The sequence below is a fragment of the Carcharhinus amblyrhynchos genome, chromosome 22, assembly GCF_965287045.1.
Source record: "Carcharhinus amblyrhynchos chromosome 22, sCarAmb.v2.hapA, whole genome shotgun sequence".
Taxonomy (NCBI): Eukaryota; Metazoa; Chordata; class Chondrichthyes; order Carcharhiniformes; family Carcharhinidae; genus Carcharhinus; species Carcharhinus amblyrhynchos.
In genome coordinates this window covers 41,542,388-41,562,632 of record NC_137345.1, presented here as the reverse complement: position 1 = coordinate 41,562,632, position 20,245 = coordinate 41,542,388, and the positions used below count along the sequence as shown (strand labels likewise).

Sequence of the window (20,245 nt, the reverse complement as noted above, 5' to 3'; positions counted from 1 at the left end):
AACGCCAATGACAAGTTACTGTCTCTTGCCACTGGAAATTATTTTCTCCCTATCCATTTAATCAAAATGCTTCATAATTTTGAATGTCTAATGAATTTTCCATTCACCTATTCTACTGTCAGCGAACAATATTAGCTTCTCTAAATTAATCACTTTTAGGGGGGCTCTAATGTCTTATGTTCATCCTTGAATAGATAAACAGACATCCGACCAACTTTTTAAAAATGATTGCAATGATGCAACAGAAATATTGATTATATAATGCAATCATACTGCTGTTAACCAGTTCTCACTATGAAAGTGATAGTGTTCTGTTGCCTTTGTCCTTGTAAATGATGAAGGACACAGGGTTGTGAAGCATTGCTGATGAGCTATGGGTGAAGCTGCAACTTTGCAATTTGAAGATAGTGTACACTGTAGCAAGGATACATCAATGATGGAGATGGCTGATGCACAGGCTAATGGATAAGGTGTTGATTTGTTGCTGCTGAGGTACTTTTTTTTAGGGTGAACTTTGTGTACTTAGTTGTGCTAAGGATGACACCAGGTGTCTGAAATTAGAAGAACTTATATTTTATGCTCAAAACAAACTTTAAAATCACCTATATGTGGTGATCCAACATTGGCAAGGATCAGGTTTGCAAAAATCTGCCAAAAAAGTAAAATCAAAAACAAGTATTTTATTTTGAAAATGTTAATGCATATCAAAGCACTTCTTACGTCAATGCTGACTTAAACATCTTCCAAGTTGTCACTTAGTTATAGTGTCACCACAAGAGGCAACTTCACAAATCATTTCTTCCAGTCCAAAGAATAACCTATATAGATTTGGTACAAGGCATTTTTTAAAGACAAAGAATCTTCAAAATCAATAATCCCACTTAAAAAAATAAATTAACACATTTATTTGTTAAGGGAAAGCAGCGGTATAGTGGTAATATCATTGAACTAGTAATCAAACGCTCTGGGGACACGAGTCAATTGATAAATTTGTATAAAACTAGATCTAAAGTGTCTGTGATGTGATAACCCATCTGGTTCACCAATGTACTTTAGAGAAGGAATCTGTTATCCTTACCTGGTCTGACCTATATGTTACCCTGGATGCATAGCAATGTGGTTGACACTTAAACGCCCTCTGACATGGCCGAGCAAGCCACTCAAGGGAAATTAGGGATGGGCAACAAATGCTAGTCTTGTTAAGAATAAAAACAAGATATGCTAAACGTAATTGAGTTATAATAGTAAATCCACTTTGGATTCTATCATTTGTTAATGCAGAGGGAAAAGTCAGAGGAAGAGAATTGGCCTTAGTATCCCCAGATATAGACAGAACATAACACAAGTTCATCCCCATCAGTAACTTCACTTCAGGCAGAAGTAGTGAGATAATCAAACTCAATTGCAGCCATAGGCAGTAGTCTTTCAATACTCACCGTTAAGCTCTCATGCAACTGGTGGGATACTGCTAATGGTGCACTCAAGTTGCCAGAAAGCTAGCAAGTTGATCCTAATGTGCGCAGTTAACAGGTCTTGGTAGAGGTTACAGTAGAGCAAATTTTAAAGCCCTGATATAGCTGATCTCAGCTGAGTCTTTGATGGGGCTACACTGACTTCATGTGCTTGGATGAGAGCAAGGTTAAACATGCGGTTGGTATAATCGGAGGGCCTGATGCAAAGGCTTCTCAGTTGAGTTAATGATCAATGCACACAGTTACAGCATACATGTTATTTGGACACAGTATGTAACTGATTACCACGAATCTGTAACCTTGGAAGAACAACTTGCATTTCCAGAATGTTTTTATTGTAGAACTAAACGTCCCAATGAACTTGAGACACATGGGAATAGTGAAAGAGAAGCCAAAGCAGGCATCTGTGGGTGTGACCAGAGGTTGGTTGAAGAAGTGGTTTTTGAGGATCGTAGAGAAGGACATAAGGGAGGAAATTCTAGTTTGGCAATACAGACTACAGAAGTTGAATACAGAGGCCAGGTGCAGCTTTAAAAGACAGTTCAGCATCTAACAAATTGTCCTAAAACACCAAAATTATTTCACACTCCCAATAACCACACTGTGTTCCTGTATACCAAGAAGGTTAGCAGAGCCCTGGAAGACGCCACAGAATTCAGACTGTTAGACCCAAAGTCCTGATGAGATTGGCTCAAAGACCAAGAAACACAGCGGCACAGTGAATCTACGTATGTCAAGTGTGCATGTGACAGAATTAAGCATGCATTCCTTTTGAGATGATGATAGCGGTCACGATACTGAAGGTCCGAGCACAAAGCCAGAAATTGAAGTGAATCATCTAGTTTTGTATAAGTATCGAAATAAAAAACAGATTGGGAAAAAACACTACAGGATGCACATGGGGCCAAGGGACAAGTAACTTCAGAAAGAAGCTGTTACAGGCTGAAGAAAACAGCTGTAGATTAATCCTTAAAATTAAGGACTCAAGCAAAGTTCACCATGCAGCGTAAAACAACTGAGATCCAAGTATTTAAATACACACACTCAAAAGGAGGCTAATTTTGTCTTAGTGTGGAAGGCGCAGAGGGGCACCAAGATTTTTAATCCAAGATTTGCAAACAGATAGCAACCTACTATGCTACAAACACAAATAATAAGAACTTAACATTGAATTTTTGGATGATCAGAAGCCAACGTAGGTAACAATAATGCAATTTTACTGGTGTAAAATTTGTGATGGAATGTAAAGGATTTCATGAAGTTCAGCTGACAGAGTAGACAGATACGTTGTTTTCCCTGGCATGGTCCCAGGAAAAATGGGCAACCATTTAGGACTGAAACTAGGAAAAATATTTTCACTCAAAGGGTTGTAAATCTTTGGAATCCTTTGCAACAGTGACTTGTGGATATTCTATCACTGAATATATTTAAGGCTAAGCTTGACAGATTTTTGATTTCAAGTTAGAGGGATATGGAGAATGGACAAAAAATTGGAGATGAAGTGCCAAGATGGCACAGCATACAGTGGGCTGTATGGTCTCTCCTGATCCTATTTCTTACGTTAGGAATAGGATATCATGGTAGCCAACAGTTTAGCTCAACCAGAGTGGTTGGGGAAGAGATGCCAAAGGGATGACTCTGGTGTTAGCAACTTACCTTAACAAAACTGAGGCTGAACCAAGATAGGATACGTAGCCAGCCCTTCAGCAAGAACAAATTCAATTTAAAAAAGATCAACATTCAAAGGCTGACAGTTAAAGTGCGAGGTCTTGGTTCACTAAGAGAATCTAGTTTAAAATGTGGCTGAAGTGGCAAAATGCACGCAGAACGCACTGGTAATACAGTTCAAAGTTGCCGTGGTGAAGTTATACTGGAGTCAGACTCAAGTTAATAATTCCGAGCGAATCAGATTAATCTATTCACAACTGGAACAAGGAAGCCTTCAGCATCCAAAAGAGACTTGGACTGTCAAGAAATTAAGTTGTTTGCAAAACGTACCTTCACAGCAGATCAACTGTCAGATTTAATGTTCCTGATCTTACTTTTTAAATTGATTTCAATTAGTCAGGTGATTAGCAGCAGATGCCTGCAAATTTTCTCATAAACCTGAAGAGGAACAATCAGCATGAACTCATTCAGACTTGGGGTTGTTGCCCCTTTGGTGGATGCAGACTGCATCAGTTAATGGGATCACTCAAACAATGTAAAAAATGGTCACTATTCCAGCATAAAGTGTTTACAGGTGAAAATCAATTTAAATTTAAAATCCTGAAGACTCCTGCACATTTCATTTGATTGTGCTCAGTTATATGATAACTTAATTTGGCTATTATACAGCAATTTCAGATCCATACCTTTAAGAATTGCAACATTTGATTAAAAAGAAAACCTTGGAATGAAATACTGAAGCTGCACTCCACTCTGCCTTAGACGTACAGGAGGAACTACAAAATAATTTAGAGGAACGTAAACAGGAGACGGCCACTCAGCATTAAGTAGTTGGGTTTTTTCGGGGATATTCATGAGGGCTAAAACCCTTAATCCCTGCCAAATCTCACACCTACTATAAGGGGCTGTGGTTAGGGGAGATTGGTGTTTCACAACTCTCCAACTCCACATTGCACCAATTAGCTGATTCTGCATACAGGTGGTCTTATTCAGCAAATTTGACTCGGCAGTTGAGGGATCCATTAGAAAACTTCACAGCTATCCAGATATCACATTTCCCCTGAAGCCAGACAAACTGTTTTAAATTGACCATTATTCAAGTTATAGCAGGTAAGTCTGTCTGCACACAGATTAATTGAACAATGTACTGCATCAGTAATTATACTGTTGATTATCTTACAAGTAATTTGCACATACCAATCACAAGTGTACATTTGGCCTGAAGTTATCAATATCCAATTGCAGCTAATAGTTCTGGTTACATCATTTGTCAGGTGAATCTAACTAACCAATTACAGCCACTACATGCTTGCCTAATTTATCCAACTACTAACCAGGCACGCCTATATGACTGCACATTTCCAATTATCCACAAGTCTGATATTGACTTGAGCCATGGCCTGTTACCTCCTTGTGGTTTATCAAAGTTCCCATCCTCTCTGTCCATTGGCTGCACAAACAAGATGAACAACCTGCAGTTGTGGAATTCTCGGCCTTTTGACTAAGATCAAGTGTAGTATCAACCTGCTGTACTTGAAGTCATTGGGTTACATTTTAGTTTCATTTGAAATTTTTTAAAGCAGCATATCGGCCTTTTGGCTAAGATGCAAATGAGATCAAGTCTTGGAGGTGCAATTCCTACTCCAATCAGCTTGGATCATGTAGATCAAGCCCAAGGCAGGTGGTGAGAGCCCTGTCTTGTCAGCTTGGATCGTGAATGTCTCACTTGTTGAGACTCTGAATTGGACTTGATTTGATTGAATTGGATTAAAAAAATCTGCAGTTGTGGGATCTTCAGAAGCTTTCTGTGGGAACCTTGTTGTACTCAGTTCAAAGGGGAACTCTGCTGCACTCATGATTTTAACCCCTTCATAAGATTCAGCTGGTGTGGTAAGACGTTACCTTTTTAAATATGCATGAAGACTATGGATGGTGAAAGAGACAGAAGGTCCTAACAAGTTAATTGGACAATGACTCAAAAAAGGTGGAAACCAGCAAGTTGTGAGACACACCCAAAAGGTACATTAAGGCAATCTGGCCTGTCACCCATGAAGAATCTGCAACCTCACACAGGACAAGCCCCATAGTAAGTCACTGTCAAAGACTAGGTGATAGAGGAGGTTGGGTTCTCTGCGACCAATAGAAAGGGGAAATTAGTGACATTGCCCAATGAGCTAAATTCACAAGAGAGATCAGCTTCTGAGCCCACAGTCAGAGGTAACTTCTTGAAAATAGGAATAATAAGAATTGGGCTGGAAATCTTGATAACTAGACACTGTACTGGCCAGCTTAACAAAGGGTCGTCTGGACTTAACGTCAGCTCTTTTCTCTCCTTGCAGATTCTGCCAGATCAGCTGAGATTTTCCAGCACACACTCTTTTGGCTTCAGATTCCAGCATCCGCAGTTAGTCCACTGTACAGGCTTACTAGGACATGCAGTAGTAAGATGGCTAGAATCCAATCAGATAGAAAAGAATTGTGCGCTTTAATTCTCAGGAAATAAGCAGCATCGTAGTAAACACAAGATGTAAGAGATCAGTTCAAGGTTACTAGCCAATCTCAAAGATTAAGATAGAAGGAAAGCTTTGATTGGCTGTTATGCAAATATTTGCCTGACAAGATCACTGAGCTGGAAATAAAGTTGTTTTATGGTGAAAACCTGAAGCGTTACAATCAAGTTAAATTAACTGATGTGATAATTGTAATAGGTGACTTAAACAATATCAGTGAAGGAACATCAAGAACACATCTTGGCCAATATGGCCTTGGATTGAGAAGTGAAGGAAAAGAGAGACTGATACAATTTGCCAAGGAAGTGATGTTATAGTAGCAAACACATTCTTGAAGCAACCGATAAGATAGTACTTGGAGAAGTCCAGGCAATATGTAAGGAAATCAAATCAATTGTGATGGTGAAACGTTTAAAAAAACTGTGCAGAGAACATTCATACCTATGCCAGTGCAGGTATAAATTCAAAATATTGTCACCTTGTGGTAAAAATTAAGTTGAAGCTGAAAATGCCAAATTAGAAAAAGATGCGTGACCACAAACTTAGACATGCTCAAGGATGAGAACACTGAAGAGGCTTTCACTTAAATAAAACAAGTATGAAAGAAAGCAAAATGAGTATCCAACATGCTGCAAAAGGAAATATGAAGAAAACAGAAAACAGAAAAGGAAACAACAAATGAATGCCTGATGAGATACTAGCAAAGGTGATAGAGGAAAAAAGGAAACATACATCAGGATGATTAAACCTAAATGAAAATAAACGGATGCGTGCAGGCTGGCTAAAGAAAAATAGTATAATCAGACATGTGAAGTATGACAGCTGAAAAGAAATCACTAAATGAGAGTTATGCACCAAAAGGTGAAACTTCTGATAGGAAGGAAAAAGGATAACAACTGAAAATGGGTGCATAAGAGACAAAGCTGGCTGAAAGGAAAGCAGAAGCAAAAATAAAAGGACAATATGTAAGTGAATTGTACAATGATCCAAATCAAGTGGTTCCTCGAGATAGAGGCAAATAAAGGATCAAGCATCATATCAAAAGGTATAAAACGATTTGAAATTGAGTCCAGGAGAGCTCCAGGCATGGACTGAAAAACAATTTAAAATAATTTGTGATCAAATATATACTAAGGGTTGCATTCCAAGTGACTTGAGAGATTCACTGTTCACTAAGTTACCGATGAAACCTAAGCAACAAGGGCTAGGGAAATCACCCAACATTTATTGGGAGATGTTACTGTGGCTTTAGTATAAGTTCTGTTTTCTGTGGTGACACCTTGTTTTAAAAACAGTGCTGATTAATTATACCTGGTTTGCTTTAAAACAGATATCACAAGTTCTCTCAATTCCCATGCTACCTCCAGCTCGTTGGTATAGCGTCAATAGCTACTCTGGAATTTGTTTTATGTTTTTACAGGCAGTGCCGTGTCATTTTATGGTGACAGTCACCTGTCAGTTTGGGAGTCAAACATCTTTCACTGAGCTCCAGATAAAGGCTTTGGCTACTTAATGCACACAAAGGGCTGAATTTTGAGGGCAAGATGCTTCCAGATGGGCCAAAATTTGTAGGTGAGCTTCTCATTGGCTACCTTAGAGAACGTGAGCAGACTGCTGGATAGCATATTGGAGAAAGGATAAAAGATGGAAGGAGGAAGATTTAATCAGGTGGAATGATTATCGCCAAGTTTTCATTTTTTATATCCTATTATATCCCTAGATGATTTTTCCCCCCGCCAGATCATTTGCTACTTGCATACAGTACTGTTTGGATTTCAGATGTGTAAATCTGTAGTTTTAATCTGAGTCAACAGAATGTTTTCAAAAAGTAGGCTAATAACCTATGTCTCCTTATCCAGATAATACAATCCATTTAACACCATTTTCGCCACAGGCCATTTTCCTTTTTGCCCATCTTGTCATGACTTTACCATTTATATGAAATATTATGTCTGAGGCTGCTGTGTAATTCTAACAATCAGGGAGCAAATAATGTGCTATTAAACTAAACAGTGGTTGGGATATATTGCATAAATATTGTGAATTAGCCAACAGATAATGGAAGAAGTTTACAATGTACAGATTTCTAACATTCAAGACACAATCAGAACCTTATCATTGTGTTAAAACGTGGTTTCTAGGTGGATCCAACAGGTTTAGTTTTAAAATAAACTAGCATACACGTTATTAGAAAATCTGTTAAAATAAAAATCAGCTATCCACCAGAAGCAATAAGAAAGCAAGGAAGCCTGAACAAGAACCAGAATGAAAACTGAATTCCAACAATTCCAGTCAGTGTCACTTCAGACAAGTCCCAAATAGTCTGAAATAAAACTACGTATGTGAATTAATGGAGTAGCGATGCAGAATTTCAAAATAATGATACGAGTTCTTTAATTCCATGACAACAATTACACTTTACCAAAACTCTCCATTTAAAACACGATAGGCCAGATTTCTTGTCAGTAGCAAGGCCAGGACCTGTGCCACATAAGTTTCAAAACTGTGACCTTACTTTTAGGCAGGGGATTTTGTGTCTGATTTAGCTACCAGTGCAAGGGAACGACAAGGTGTGGTGGAAAGCTGCAGGAGCACCAAGGCATTCCTGCATTGAAATCAGCAGTGCAAAAAACACTTCATGAGATGTAGGTTTGCAGTGTTTTGGTGAAGGCTTACACTAAGCATTTTTATAAACTATTTTAAATCTTCCAAAATTATGTAATTATTTTTAAATTTGATAACCTTTTGCAAATGTTCTTGCATTAAATCAAAATTACTTCAAACAAAGTAGTAAAATGCATTAGTTGTCCGAGGGCATTGATTTTTTAAATGTTTCTTTACCCAATGCATTAGAAGTAAACACAATTGTTCCCAATGCATTCCAGTTTCAAGTACACTGATCTATTTAATATTACAAAAGGGCGAAGTTAGCAGTGCCTGCCCCTAATTGCCCATGAACTGAGTGGCAGTTCAGGGTCAGCCACATTGAGAGTCTGAAATCAGACCAAGTAGGAATGGTAATTCCCCAAAGGGCATTAATGAACCAGATGGGTTTTTATGACAATCAACAATGGTATCATGGTCATCATGAGACCTCTAATTCCACATTTCTAAAACTGAATCCAAATTTCATCACGGTGAGGTTCAAACACCGGTCCCTCAGAACAGTATTCTGGGTCTTTACGCCAATAGTTCAGTGACAATGCTACCCCCTCCCATTGTTTGGTGGGTGTTCAGTCGTTGGCAGCTGATTTTTTGATGACTTGAGCTGTACAAATGGAACATAAAGTCCTAAATGAGTGCATTACAATAGTCAAGTTTAGATATACCAAAAGTATAGAAAGTTTCAGTACTGAAGCCGATACAAAGGCTTAAATAGGTGATGTTACGGACGTGGAAACAGCTAATCTCAGTGACTGTGTAAACAGGTGGTCTGTAGCTCAGACATTAAATATGACATCAAGGTTGCAAAGTCTGGTTCAGCCTTAGATAGTTGCTAGCAAAAAGGATCAAAGTCAATGGTCAGGAATGAAAACAATGGTTTCAGTTTTCCAGACATTTATTTGGGGGAAATTGTTTCATGTATGGGGTGAGGAACAATCTGACAAATGAGACACTAGCGGTGAAGTAGAGCTGGGTGCTGTCAGGGTAATGAGGAAACTGATGTGATGTTTCCTGATGATGCTGCTGCCAAGAGATAGCATACAGATTTTTTATAAACGTGGGTGAGCAAAAGGGAAAGAGGGCAATGATAGTTCCCAGGAGGGGAAGGTAACAGTGCAGGAGCAGGAAGAGAAGCAACTGCAAATGGTTCTGAGAATTAAACTGATTGGAACCAGACAAGTGCAGTATCACTCAGCCAGATGAAAGTAGAGATGCACTGGAATATGGCAGCGTGGTAAATGGTGCCAAATGCTGTACGCAGACAAGAGGAAAAGGAAAGATAATGTGTGCTTGTCACACACAAGTTATTATGAGTTTTACCGTTAACAGTTTTGCTACTGCAGCTTGAGCAAAAGCCTGAATTAGGGATTTCAAACTTGCAGTTTTGAGAAACGTGCGCATGAACTTGGGAATTAACAGCACAGCGCATTAAAATATTTGGGAAAGACAAATGGGATAAAGACGGCAGAGTTGAAGAACGATGGGATAATGTTAGCACCAGAAAATGGTCATCAGTTAACACAGAAGTCAGGAATGAAAGTTGGGTAGTTAGCAGTTATATGGGAATAATATTGAGGGAGCAGCAGCGTGAACACAAGCCTGGAGGGAAAGAGGGGAAAAAGGAGATACTTAAGCAATATTTCAGCCTCTTCCTCAAAGAGGAGGAAATGGATGTTTGATCTGAAGGCTTAGTGGAAGGAAGGAAAGCATCAGAGGCAGCTGACTGGATAATTTTATTGACTAAAGGAGACTATTATTCTAATTGGAGAAATAACTTTCAAGGCAGGGATTACCTTTACATTCCATGATAATCCAGAAATGCTGGACAATTTTGACAGAAGACAGCAGAACCCAATCGTGCTCTGCATGATCTAACCCAGAGGTCTCCAAACTATGGCCCGCAGGCCATATCTAGCCCACAGTGGGCCGCATCCGGATCGGAATTTGGAGACCGCTCATCTAACCAAATCTACAGGCAGGTGTAAGGCAATTGTCTGCCTATTTGTTCAAGGTGAGGGACTTAAGGGATAAAGGTCAGGGTGAAAAAGCAATTGTTACAATTCAGGTTAAAATAAATTGTTGCATTTTAGGACTTGAGTAAAATGCTGTCATGAGACCTACAACAGCATTTAGTCAGCTGTGCTTTCAGCCTGATACTTACCGTAAAAGTCAGGAAATCTTGTGGCATTCCTTCAGCTTTTGGTCTCTGAATTTTCTAAATTAACTTAAGGGGGAGCTTGACTGGAATAGGAAGGCTATGCAAGGTGACACAATTAGGGGGTGCCAAATAAACAGATTGGGAACTTATCTGGAAGAGTAAGGAAAACCAGGAAGAGATTGAAAGTACTGAGGGTAAGAAGTTGTTCTGTTTAGAGGCTGAGAGAAAAACCACAGCCTCTACACTGCTCTGGGCAAGGCAAGTGGTAGAAAGTATAAGGCAGCAGGGAGAGTCCATTTAGAATACATCCTCACCATTCAGTCAGATTTCCATCAAGGTCATGAAGTTGATGCATTTGTCCATAATAAACTCATGGTTAGCATGCGCCATCTTCATTAGTGAATTGGCATACTGAGGGATATACAAAGTGTTGTAGCTGATGAAGGACCCAGAGTCAGGACTGGGCAGAGAGGAGAAGAGTTAAGGAGATTAGCAAAACTAATCTCATGTGGTTGAGAAAGGCGGGTGAGGACAACAGAGTGAGAATGGAAATTGTCGAGAGGTTCAAAGGAAAGCTACAACATTATATGCAAGGAAGAGTCAAGTATGGGAACACAGCAGGCAAGTCAGAATACTGACAGATTGCAGGTAAAGATCTGACAGAGCAATGTATCCAGGAGGATAAAAAAAGGCATAAGAAAATGCAGTAAAAAGTAGCCATTCTCTAACACAAGTACTCGTTGCAGCAACATTTTAATATGCATTTTGTAGAAATTGATTATCCACATAACTGTGCCAAGGTGCATTATGGTACATGACCAAAAGGAGCTTTGGTGTGAAACAGACAGTAATAATCAGTACAGAAGAAAGGCATCCATGCCTGTGCTGGATGGGAAAACATTTTAACAATCTGATAAACAACGTACAGATATCTGACATTATGCCCAGTCATATTCTCTGTTTGTTGTAAAGCTTCACAGTTTTACAAAACATTGAAAACTGAAGGTCATTCTATATATTAGCATTACATATGGGAAGATATTCCGTGACAAGGTTACCCATTGCTTGTTCACTGCACAAGGGAATTCCATCTTCATGGTATCACTGCAACAAAGTGCAACACACTGCTTGAATGACTCAGATGCCATTGGTGTCTGTTAGGCCATTTAATCAATCAGTCTTGAGGCCTCCATGGCCATACAAGTTTAATACTGCTGCTGGCAAAAATTACATTGTGATCTATAGAACCAGGATATAAGTTGTATAAAAAGATATAAAACAGTTTATTAGGTTTACCTTGAAATTTATGCTACGCATCTCCCAAAAGCACATTCAAAAGGTCTGTAATCACAGCAGGAATTTCAATTAAATTAGCACAGCAGACCACAATTTTGACAACCATTTTCACAAAATGTCTTCTTGAACAGAGCTCTGCTGTGCACCAGTGCACCACTTATTTCATGCCCTATGAAGTGCAATGGCATTCAGTACCACCCCCACTTGCTGCATCCTAGTTACATACTGTTGAATTATTTACAGACTGAGCTGCATTGCCTCAATGGATTGCAGCTGACACCAATCTGTACTATACTTTGTACTATAAAACAAGCTCATCTCAATACAAAATAATTTTACAAATTTAGAGATTATGACCAGTATTGTTACAAAGGTGGTGGATTTCAGAACTAAATACACATTTAAACAAAACTTACAAGGCTTACAATCCTCTTTCTTACGTCATAGCGAAGACCTTATTCATTAGGCCGTAACCTCCCAGCTCCAGGGCAATGGGGGTGGACACTCAATTAGGGATTGTGGCACAACTGCATGCCTCCCCACCGTCCCTCCCAAGACTCCAACACTCACGCCTGCAGGGGTGTGCCTGCACCTCCTCCATGGGATTTCTCCACCCTCATCCCCATCCCCAATAGAGATCCAATATTAGAGGTATGACCTCCTTACATCCAACTGATCAGCCCTCAACATTAGGCTTCAGGAACGCACTTCATGCCCAGGCCTTGTCTGACTGAAGATGGAAGGTTGGGTGAGATAGGATCAAAAGCATTTCCGGATAAGTAGCAGCAAAGTGGCAATCCAACTCAGATTACCAGCTTGTGGAAGTTCATGCCCAAAAATACCAAAACACTGCACTGAAAACGTAACTAATGCTGGCATCTGTTACATTTTCAAACTATCAGCAACCTTTCAGTAAATCCTAACAGTGCAGCTCAAAGCCTCATTTCTTTCTAATGAAGGCAAACACAAATGCAGAAGATCCATACTCAATCCATCCATGTCTGTGTGGGTTTCCTCCCACTGTCCAAAGATGTGCAGGAATTGACCATGCTAAACTAGTGTCCAGGACGCGTAGGTTAGAAGCCATAGCGGGGTAAATATGCAAGGTTACAACGATAGGCCTGTGGGGGATTAGCGGTGCAAACTTCTTGGCCTGAATGGCCTCCTTCTGCACTGTAGGATTCTGTGATCTAGAAAGCAAACTTCTTGGTTTCTGTTTGATCATCAATCCTGGTTTGAGCATTCCCAATTCAGAATTGCAATACATTTTATTAGATATTATTTCTTTACAAGCACACATTTAAACTAGCAAACAGGTACTCAGGGAATACTTTCACAGGCATTCCAACCTGAGGTTTGTTCAAAGAATCATAACACTCTTTCCAAAATTACCAGTGATCAACAGGCTAGTAAATAACCACCTAGATCTAAATAGCACGTTGAAATCCAATAAATCTGTGTTAATTGTCCATGAACTATATAGGAATATTCTATATAGTTACAGTAATATATAATTCAATCGTTCACTGTGGCAACGCAGTCACAGGTTTATACTCTAATTACACATTGAGAAATTAAATTGTTCTTTTCCACACGTCTCCTACAAAAATAAATTCACTCACCCTTGGGAAAACATTAGCACCAACCCTATTTGTCTTATTAAAGCAAGGGGAGGTATTCATGGATACGATGCAGGGTTTCTTCTCCCAGGATACGGGAGCACTTACAACTCAAGAATTCCGAAGTTTACCAGATAAACCATGGCTGTGAGCTCATTTATGTACAAAATGGAAATACTTCAAGCAAACCTTACTTTAATACAATTTCAATATTTTTTGGGGAAAGAGAAGCCATCATAGCAAGACTCTAATTCACCAACACTTTCTCTCCAACCTTGACTCAACAGCTTGGCCTGACAGCCGAGGCAACCACTACTTCAACATTGGTTAGAAAAGATTATTGATGTTTAACCTGACCAAAAATGGCATAAGCAGCTGCACAGTTCTGACAGTTATAAATATTTTTTCAATAATTTGACTTGCACACACCAATTGCTTTCTTAAACATACGCACAACACATGGAGTGCAGCAGTTCAAGAAAGCGGCTCATTACCACGTCAAGGGCAATTATGGGTGGGCAATAAACACTGGCCTCGCCAGTGCAACCCATATCCTGTGAAAGAATAAAAAAGATTACATTATCTTGAAAATAATTTAATTGACAGTGGTATAAACCAGTAGAAAGCAACTGCTTGCTGAAATATTGAAGTCCTATCAGTAAAATTGCCATGCTGGTGGACCATAATGGAATTAGAATTTTAGCCTCCATCTTCCCTGCTCCCCCTAAGAAAAACAAACAGACCAAAAATTAAAGATAACCAGTGAGAAAAGCATTGTTTCATACTGGTGATATACAATCTCATCACAAACCCAACCTCTAGTACATCTTAGTTGTGGGTTTTCAGGACACCATATCTGCCCTTCGTGCCACAGATTCAAGGGAGTAAGATCAAGCCACATCTTAGCAGGTCTGACAGCATCTGTGGAGAGAGAACAGAGCTAACATTGTGTCTGGGTGAACATTCGCTCTGATGAAACATTAGCCTTATTCTCTCCCCACAGATGCTGGTAAGGCCAGCTGACATTTTCTGGAATTTTCTGTTGTTTCAGTATTCAACAGCTGCAGTAATTTGCTTTTATCAACACCATTACATGTGCACCTCCCAACACGTTAGGGCAGGGGATCATCCGACCCAGCTGTCTGCCCTTTAGTGTGGCTGCATTCACCGCTGGGCTGTCTTGGAGAGGGAGCATGCAGTCAACTAGTAAACTTCAGGCCTTCCACAATCAACGGGCATGGCAGAGATTGGGTGCATCATCACCCTGGGAATCACATCTTGATTTAAGTTAACAAAAAACAGAAAATGTTGGAAAACCTCATCAGGTCTGACAGCATCTGTGGAGAGAGAATGGAACAAATGTTTCAAGTCTAGATGACTCTTCATCAGAGCCTCTTATGAAGGGTCATCTAGACTTGAAACGTTGGCTCTATTCTCACTCCACAGATGCTGTCAGACCTGCTGAGATTTTCCAGCATTTTCCAATCTTTCAGATTCTGGCATCAGCAGTATTTTGCTTTTATCTTTAATTTAAGTTTCTTTAGGAACTGAAAATAACAAAAGGCAGCACATATGCTGACAGGGCTTGAAATAAACTGTGTTCGAGTTTTGATACAGGAAGTTGCATGTTTGAACAGAATTAAGTATTGCACATCTGGAAATGGTCTCTTCTAGTTTTGTTCCTTCAACCAATTGCAGCACTAAAAAGGTTACATTATCTTGAAAATAATTTAATTGACAATAGTATAAACCGACAGAAAGCAACTGCTTGCTGAAATATTGAAGTCTGACCAGTAAAATTACCATACCGGTGGATCATAATGGAATTAGAATAGGTCAAAGCTTACTACCTGACTGATCCCAAACCACATGACCATTTTTTGTCATATGTCAGGTCAGAATTGAATTAATGATCATTTCTACTGAGCCTTTTCACTACCACAAAACTGACAAATCAATTTGCGCTTTTTAAAATAATTAAAACATTACATTTGCCATTACTTATTTTAAAAATAGGTAGAATCACAAAGATTGCTCTGCAGCAGACTCATTGTAGGGACTGTGCCATTCCTAAGGTTTTTCCACCAAAAATTACTTCCACTGTTACATTTACTTCATTACTTCAAATGCCCAACATCTGTTGAATGGGGCAGTTGCTGGAAAAACAGATCTTCTGGCTTTGGCACTTATTATTTTGCACGAAAGCTTCAGGGATTTCCTGTACAGGCTGAAGGACGCGACCACCAAAGGGAACTATCAGATGTCGTGGTGAAGCACAAGAAACAGCAAGATCACATCCCCTTTGACAGAGGAGCAGTAGACGGAATGCCCTATAACCACCAGTTATGGCAAGATTTCTGTAAAATCCTTAAACATTTAACCATTTTTAAAAATGTCTAAGTTTTTATTTAATAAGTACGTGTCAATGTCGAGGAGCATCCACACAAGGTCGTGGGCAGCTTACATCTGGAAATTTAAATTTTATATCCAAGTTCCAGACCTGCGCACATCAGAGCTTCCTCCGAGTCCCAAAGCTCAAAGGTGGTGGCGAACATTTCAAAGTTCATCTCCAATGTACTAGAAAATCAGACTAATAATAAGTTGACTTGTGTAATTCTTTGGCATGTGGTGGGGGCAAAGACAGCCATCGCTATCAAACTAAAACTGAGCAATTATTAGATAACTTCACCCAACTCCACCACAATATTTGGGGGAGTGAAGTAACTAATTAATTTGTTTATCTTTTCAACCACCAAAACCACAGGGATTTAATCAGCATTAAAAAATATATTTTGACATGCAAAGCTTACAGCTGCTCTCAGTCTCCAATTACACAATTATCTAATTGATATTATCAAAGGTTTCCAAACCAGTTTCTGCCCATGAGCATTGATGTGGTAACTCAACTAATAGCACATATGTAAAAATGTTTACATACATAGTGCTTTAAATACAATAAAATAACTCAAGCCACTTCTTTGAGTCATTATAAAACAAAATAGGATACTGAGCCACAGAAGGAGCTGGGTTTGAGTAGATGACCAAAAACCTGATCAGAGGTATTGTCTAAAGCAGTGGTTCCTAAATTTTTTCTCACTGGGCCACACTTCCGAAATAAAATTTTGTTTGCGCCACACTGCATTTTTTTATTGATAAAAACAAACTTATTTAAATCGTAATACTAAATATAAATCTTAAAATGCAATAATAACACACTATACTATACGACACTGCACTTAAAGAGAGATGGCATGAAATCTGGAAACTTCTACGTGTTTCTATAGATGAATGTTTCAATGTTTCTTTGATTGTTCTTGAATCTTCCCGCCACACTTGCCATCCTCCCTTGCCACACTAGTGTGGCGCGCTGCATCCTTTGGTAACCACTGGTCTAAAGAGTGTCTTATAACAGGAAAGTGGAGTAGAGTGGCCAAGGGATTACACAGGAAAATTAAAATTACGGATAATGTATTAAGAACTTTGAAAAATCTTGAACGAGCAGTTTGTTGCTGGGGTACGGAGGCCGCTGACAAGGCCATAAATACAGTCCCTTCCTGGGTACACGCAAGAAGGTAGAGGTGGATAATCTTTTTGAATTGATGGATCAGAACTAAATCTTGCAACAGTTTATTTTAAATTGAAAGAACGAGGTAGGATAGGCTTTCTAAATTCAGACTTGCCAGTGTATACTATGATTCAAATCACAATAACAGGATATTTTGGCAACCTTGAAACTTATTTTCAAACGATACTTTCAACACCTCCAGTAAAGTTCCCAAATAGGTAGGCAATTAATAATTTTATATAACTTGGCTCAACTAATTTAAAATATGTGCTCATTGGAGGAAAAAAAAATTGCAAACTGATTTGGTCATAAACAAATATTACTCTGGCCAATTCAAAGACAGACATAAACTCAGTATAATCAAATGACTTACTTGATAAGTGACAATCATGCACAATTAAAAACGCAGCCTCTAGATTTGTAAATGTCTGTTTAAGCAATTACGAAACTACCCTGAATTACGAATGCCATACAAAGCAAACTTTGAAAAAGTCTGCCCAGACATCTCAAATTTAAAAGTGCTCCCGAATTTGGACTTCTGATCATTTCCAATGCAAAATGGTCCTACACTATTTCCAAAGTGAACTCCTCAGCGTTGTCAAATGAGCTATATAAGAGTCGCCATCATCGTTTAAATACAAAAATCATAGGGTACAAAAATCGTGAAGGCTTCAGTTTTGGAATTTACCTGAAAACCTTTCAAACTATGACAACATAGAACTAGGATTCCGCTGCATCCCTTTGCAACACTTACTCTGCATGAACAGAGTTAAGTCCACTACAGTTGGAGATTGGACAACGTATTTGCCACACGCAAGTCAGATCAGGAGTTCATTGCGCGATAACTTCAGACAATCTGATCAGGATGATCTGATCATGTCAACAGGGGAGGGAAAACATTAACGAAGTTGGGAATGAGGTCGGCAGTGGCCGGGTGGATCCCCCCCTCTTCTGTAGGCAGGGCTGCCAGGCGGTACTTACCCTGCTGGATGGTTGGCGAATCCCCGTTATTTCCCGCGGCGTTGTTGCCCCCAGCGGGGATGGGGATGCTGAGCTGCCGCTCGGGCTCCGGCAGGCAGCGTTTGCAGAAGGAGTGGAGGCAGGGCAGCAGCTTGGGCTCCTTCCCCTGCAGCGTATCGCGGCAGACAGCACACTCGTCCAGTAGGTTCAGGTTCACCTCAGCGGGGGCCGCAGCCGGGGCCGGGGCAGCCACCACCACCACCGCCGCCGCCGCCGCCGCCACTTTGTCCGGACCCACTCCTGGACTGGGTCCCGGCGCCGGACTCGGCCCTGGGCCTGGACTCGGCCCTGGGCTCGGGCCGGGGCCCACTCCTGGACTCAGGCCTGGATTCGGACCCGCTCCCTCGGCCGCCGCGGCCGTTGGTAGTGGCGGTGGTGGTGGTGGTGGTGGCGCTGCCGGCGGTGTTGTTGATGATGATGTTGATGATGATGATCCTGTCACCGCCATCGCTGCCGGTGTCGCGCTGACCTCCGCCTCCGGTTTCTCCCGACTTTCCTCATCCTTATCGGGTAAGCTGCTCTTCTCCTCGCTAACGCCGTTGGCCTCGACGTTATTTCCACCTTTGTTTTCCGCCATCTTTTCTCCTCCCCGCTCCCTCTTTCTCCCTCGCTCGCTCCGCGCACGCTCACATTCAAAAACCTCTCCAGCTTCGCCGACACCGAGCGCCGCGTTAAACAGCGGCGCCTATTGGCCGGCCTCACACGGCTCCTGCCGCCCGATGTAAGCCTGTTTCCAATTGGCTAGCCTCGCCGACCTCCTGCCTCTGGATGTGAGGTTTTTTTCTGAATGGTTGATCTCGTCCGACTGCTACCGCCGGATGTAAGCCTATTGGTGATTGGCTGACCTCCCCTGCCGCCGGATGTAAGCCTATTACGATCGGCTGACTTCGCCTGCCGCCGGATGTAAGCCTATTACCGATTGGCCGGCCTCTCCTGCCGACGGATGTAAACCTATTACCGAATGGTCGACCTCGCCGGCCGCCGCATGTAAGCCTATTACTGATTGGTCGACCTCGTCCGCCGCCGGATTGGCCGACTCTCTCGATTGGCTGGCCTTTCGCCCGACCCCAGCTGCTGGATGCAAGCCTACTCCCAATTGGCCGATCTCGCCCATTCCCGATTGGCCTGCCTGGGTGGGCGGAGCTTGAACGTCAGCACGCATGGCACGTCGACGGTGCGTGCTGCTCCCCGCGGCTGCAAATGGCGGGCAGGTGCGGGATGGGGATCACATGGTTGCAGCACTGAGTCTCCTACTTCCCCTCAGGCAGAGCAATCAGGCAGTTGGGCTCTGATGTGAAAGGTAGTTAACAGCATACTTTATTTAACTGCCTTCAGATGATACATTAAGTTTTACACATCATAATGAAATACAAGCAACAGTTGGGAATGGGCTATAATGAAGGATAGACAATCCTGTGAAGTTGGCATGGGCCCCCTGGACCACCAGTTGCTGAAGGTCATAGGCCCTTCAGTTATGTTTTTTAACAGCAACTTTTACACACCTGTGGAAATGTTTGGATTACAGATAAAGAAACTTAAGAAATTGACTTCTGTCAGCAAAGTAATTTATTTGTTCCTGGAATTAAATCCAATTATACGAGCAAAGGCGAATGTTGAACAAATGCTGGAAAAATCAGCAGGTCTGGCAGCATCTGTGGATAGAGAAAGTTAACATTAAGTCTGATTTTTTTTTCGCTCCAATCCCTATTGATTCTAACATAAAATGATGGAAAAACTCGGCATATCTGACAACATCTGTAGAGGGAGAATCATAGAGTCCCCACAGTGTCGAAGGAGGCCATCTGGCCCATCAAGTCTGCACCAACAACAATCCCACCCAGGTCATATCCCCATAACCACATGTCTTTACTCTGCTCATCGCTGTGATATTAAGGGGCAATTTAGTAGAGCTAATCAACTGAACCCACACATCTTTGGACTGTGGGAGGAAACGCATGCAGACGCAGGGAGAATGTACAAACTTCACACAGTTGCCTGTAGCCAGGATTGAACCTGGGTTCTTAGTGCTGTGAGGCACCATGCTAACCATTGTGCCACAGTGCTGCCCAGAGCTCTGTCGAAGGGTCATCCGGACTTAATGTTGTTTCTATTCTTTCTTCACAGATGCTGTCAGACCTGCTGAGATTTTCCAGCATTTTTTGCTTTCTTCTAGATTCCAGCATCTACAGTATTTTGCCTTTGTCCATTGATTCTAAATTTTCTGAATTTTTTCCCCCAGAAATTTCTGTTTTATTTCATATCTCCAGTATCTG

At 40.9% G+C, this 20,245-nt stretch overlaps 1 protein-coding gene across 2 annotated transcripts in view; it reads right to left on the bottom strand.

The window, feature by feature from the left end:
- Positions 1-18,588, bottom strand: part of trim33 (tripartite motif containing 33) — a 166,345-nt gene extending 147,757 nt beyond the window's left edge. For both annotated transcript variants that reach the window (XM_080210202.1, XM_080210203.1), the window contains exon 1: positions 17,934-18,588. In XM_080210202.1, coding sequence (XP_080066328.1) covers positions 17,934-18,549 — 616 coding nt within the window. In that variant the 5' untranslated portion in view covers positions 18,550-18,588. The remainder of the gene's footprint in view (positions 1-17,933) is intronic.
- Positions 18,589-20,245: the final 1,657 nt, after the last annotated feature.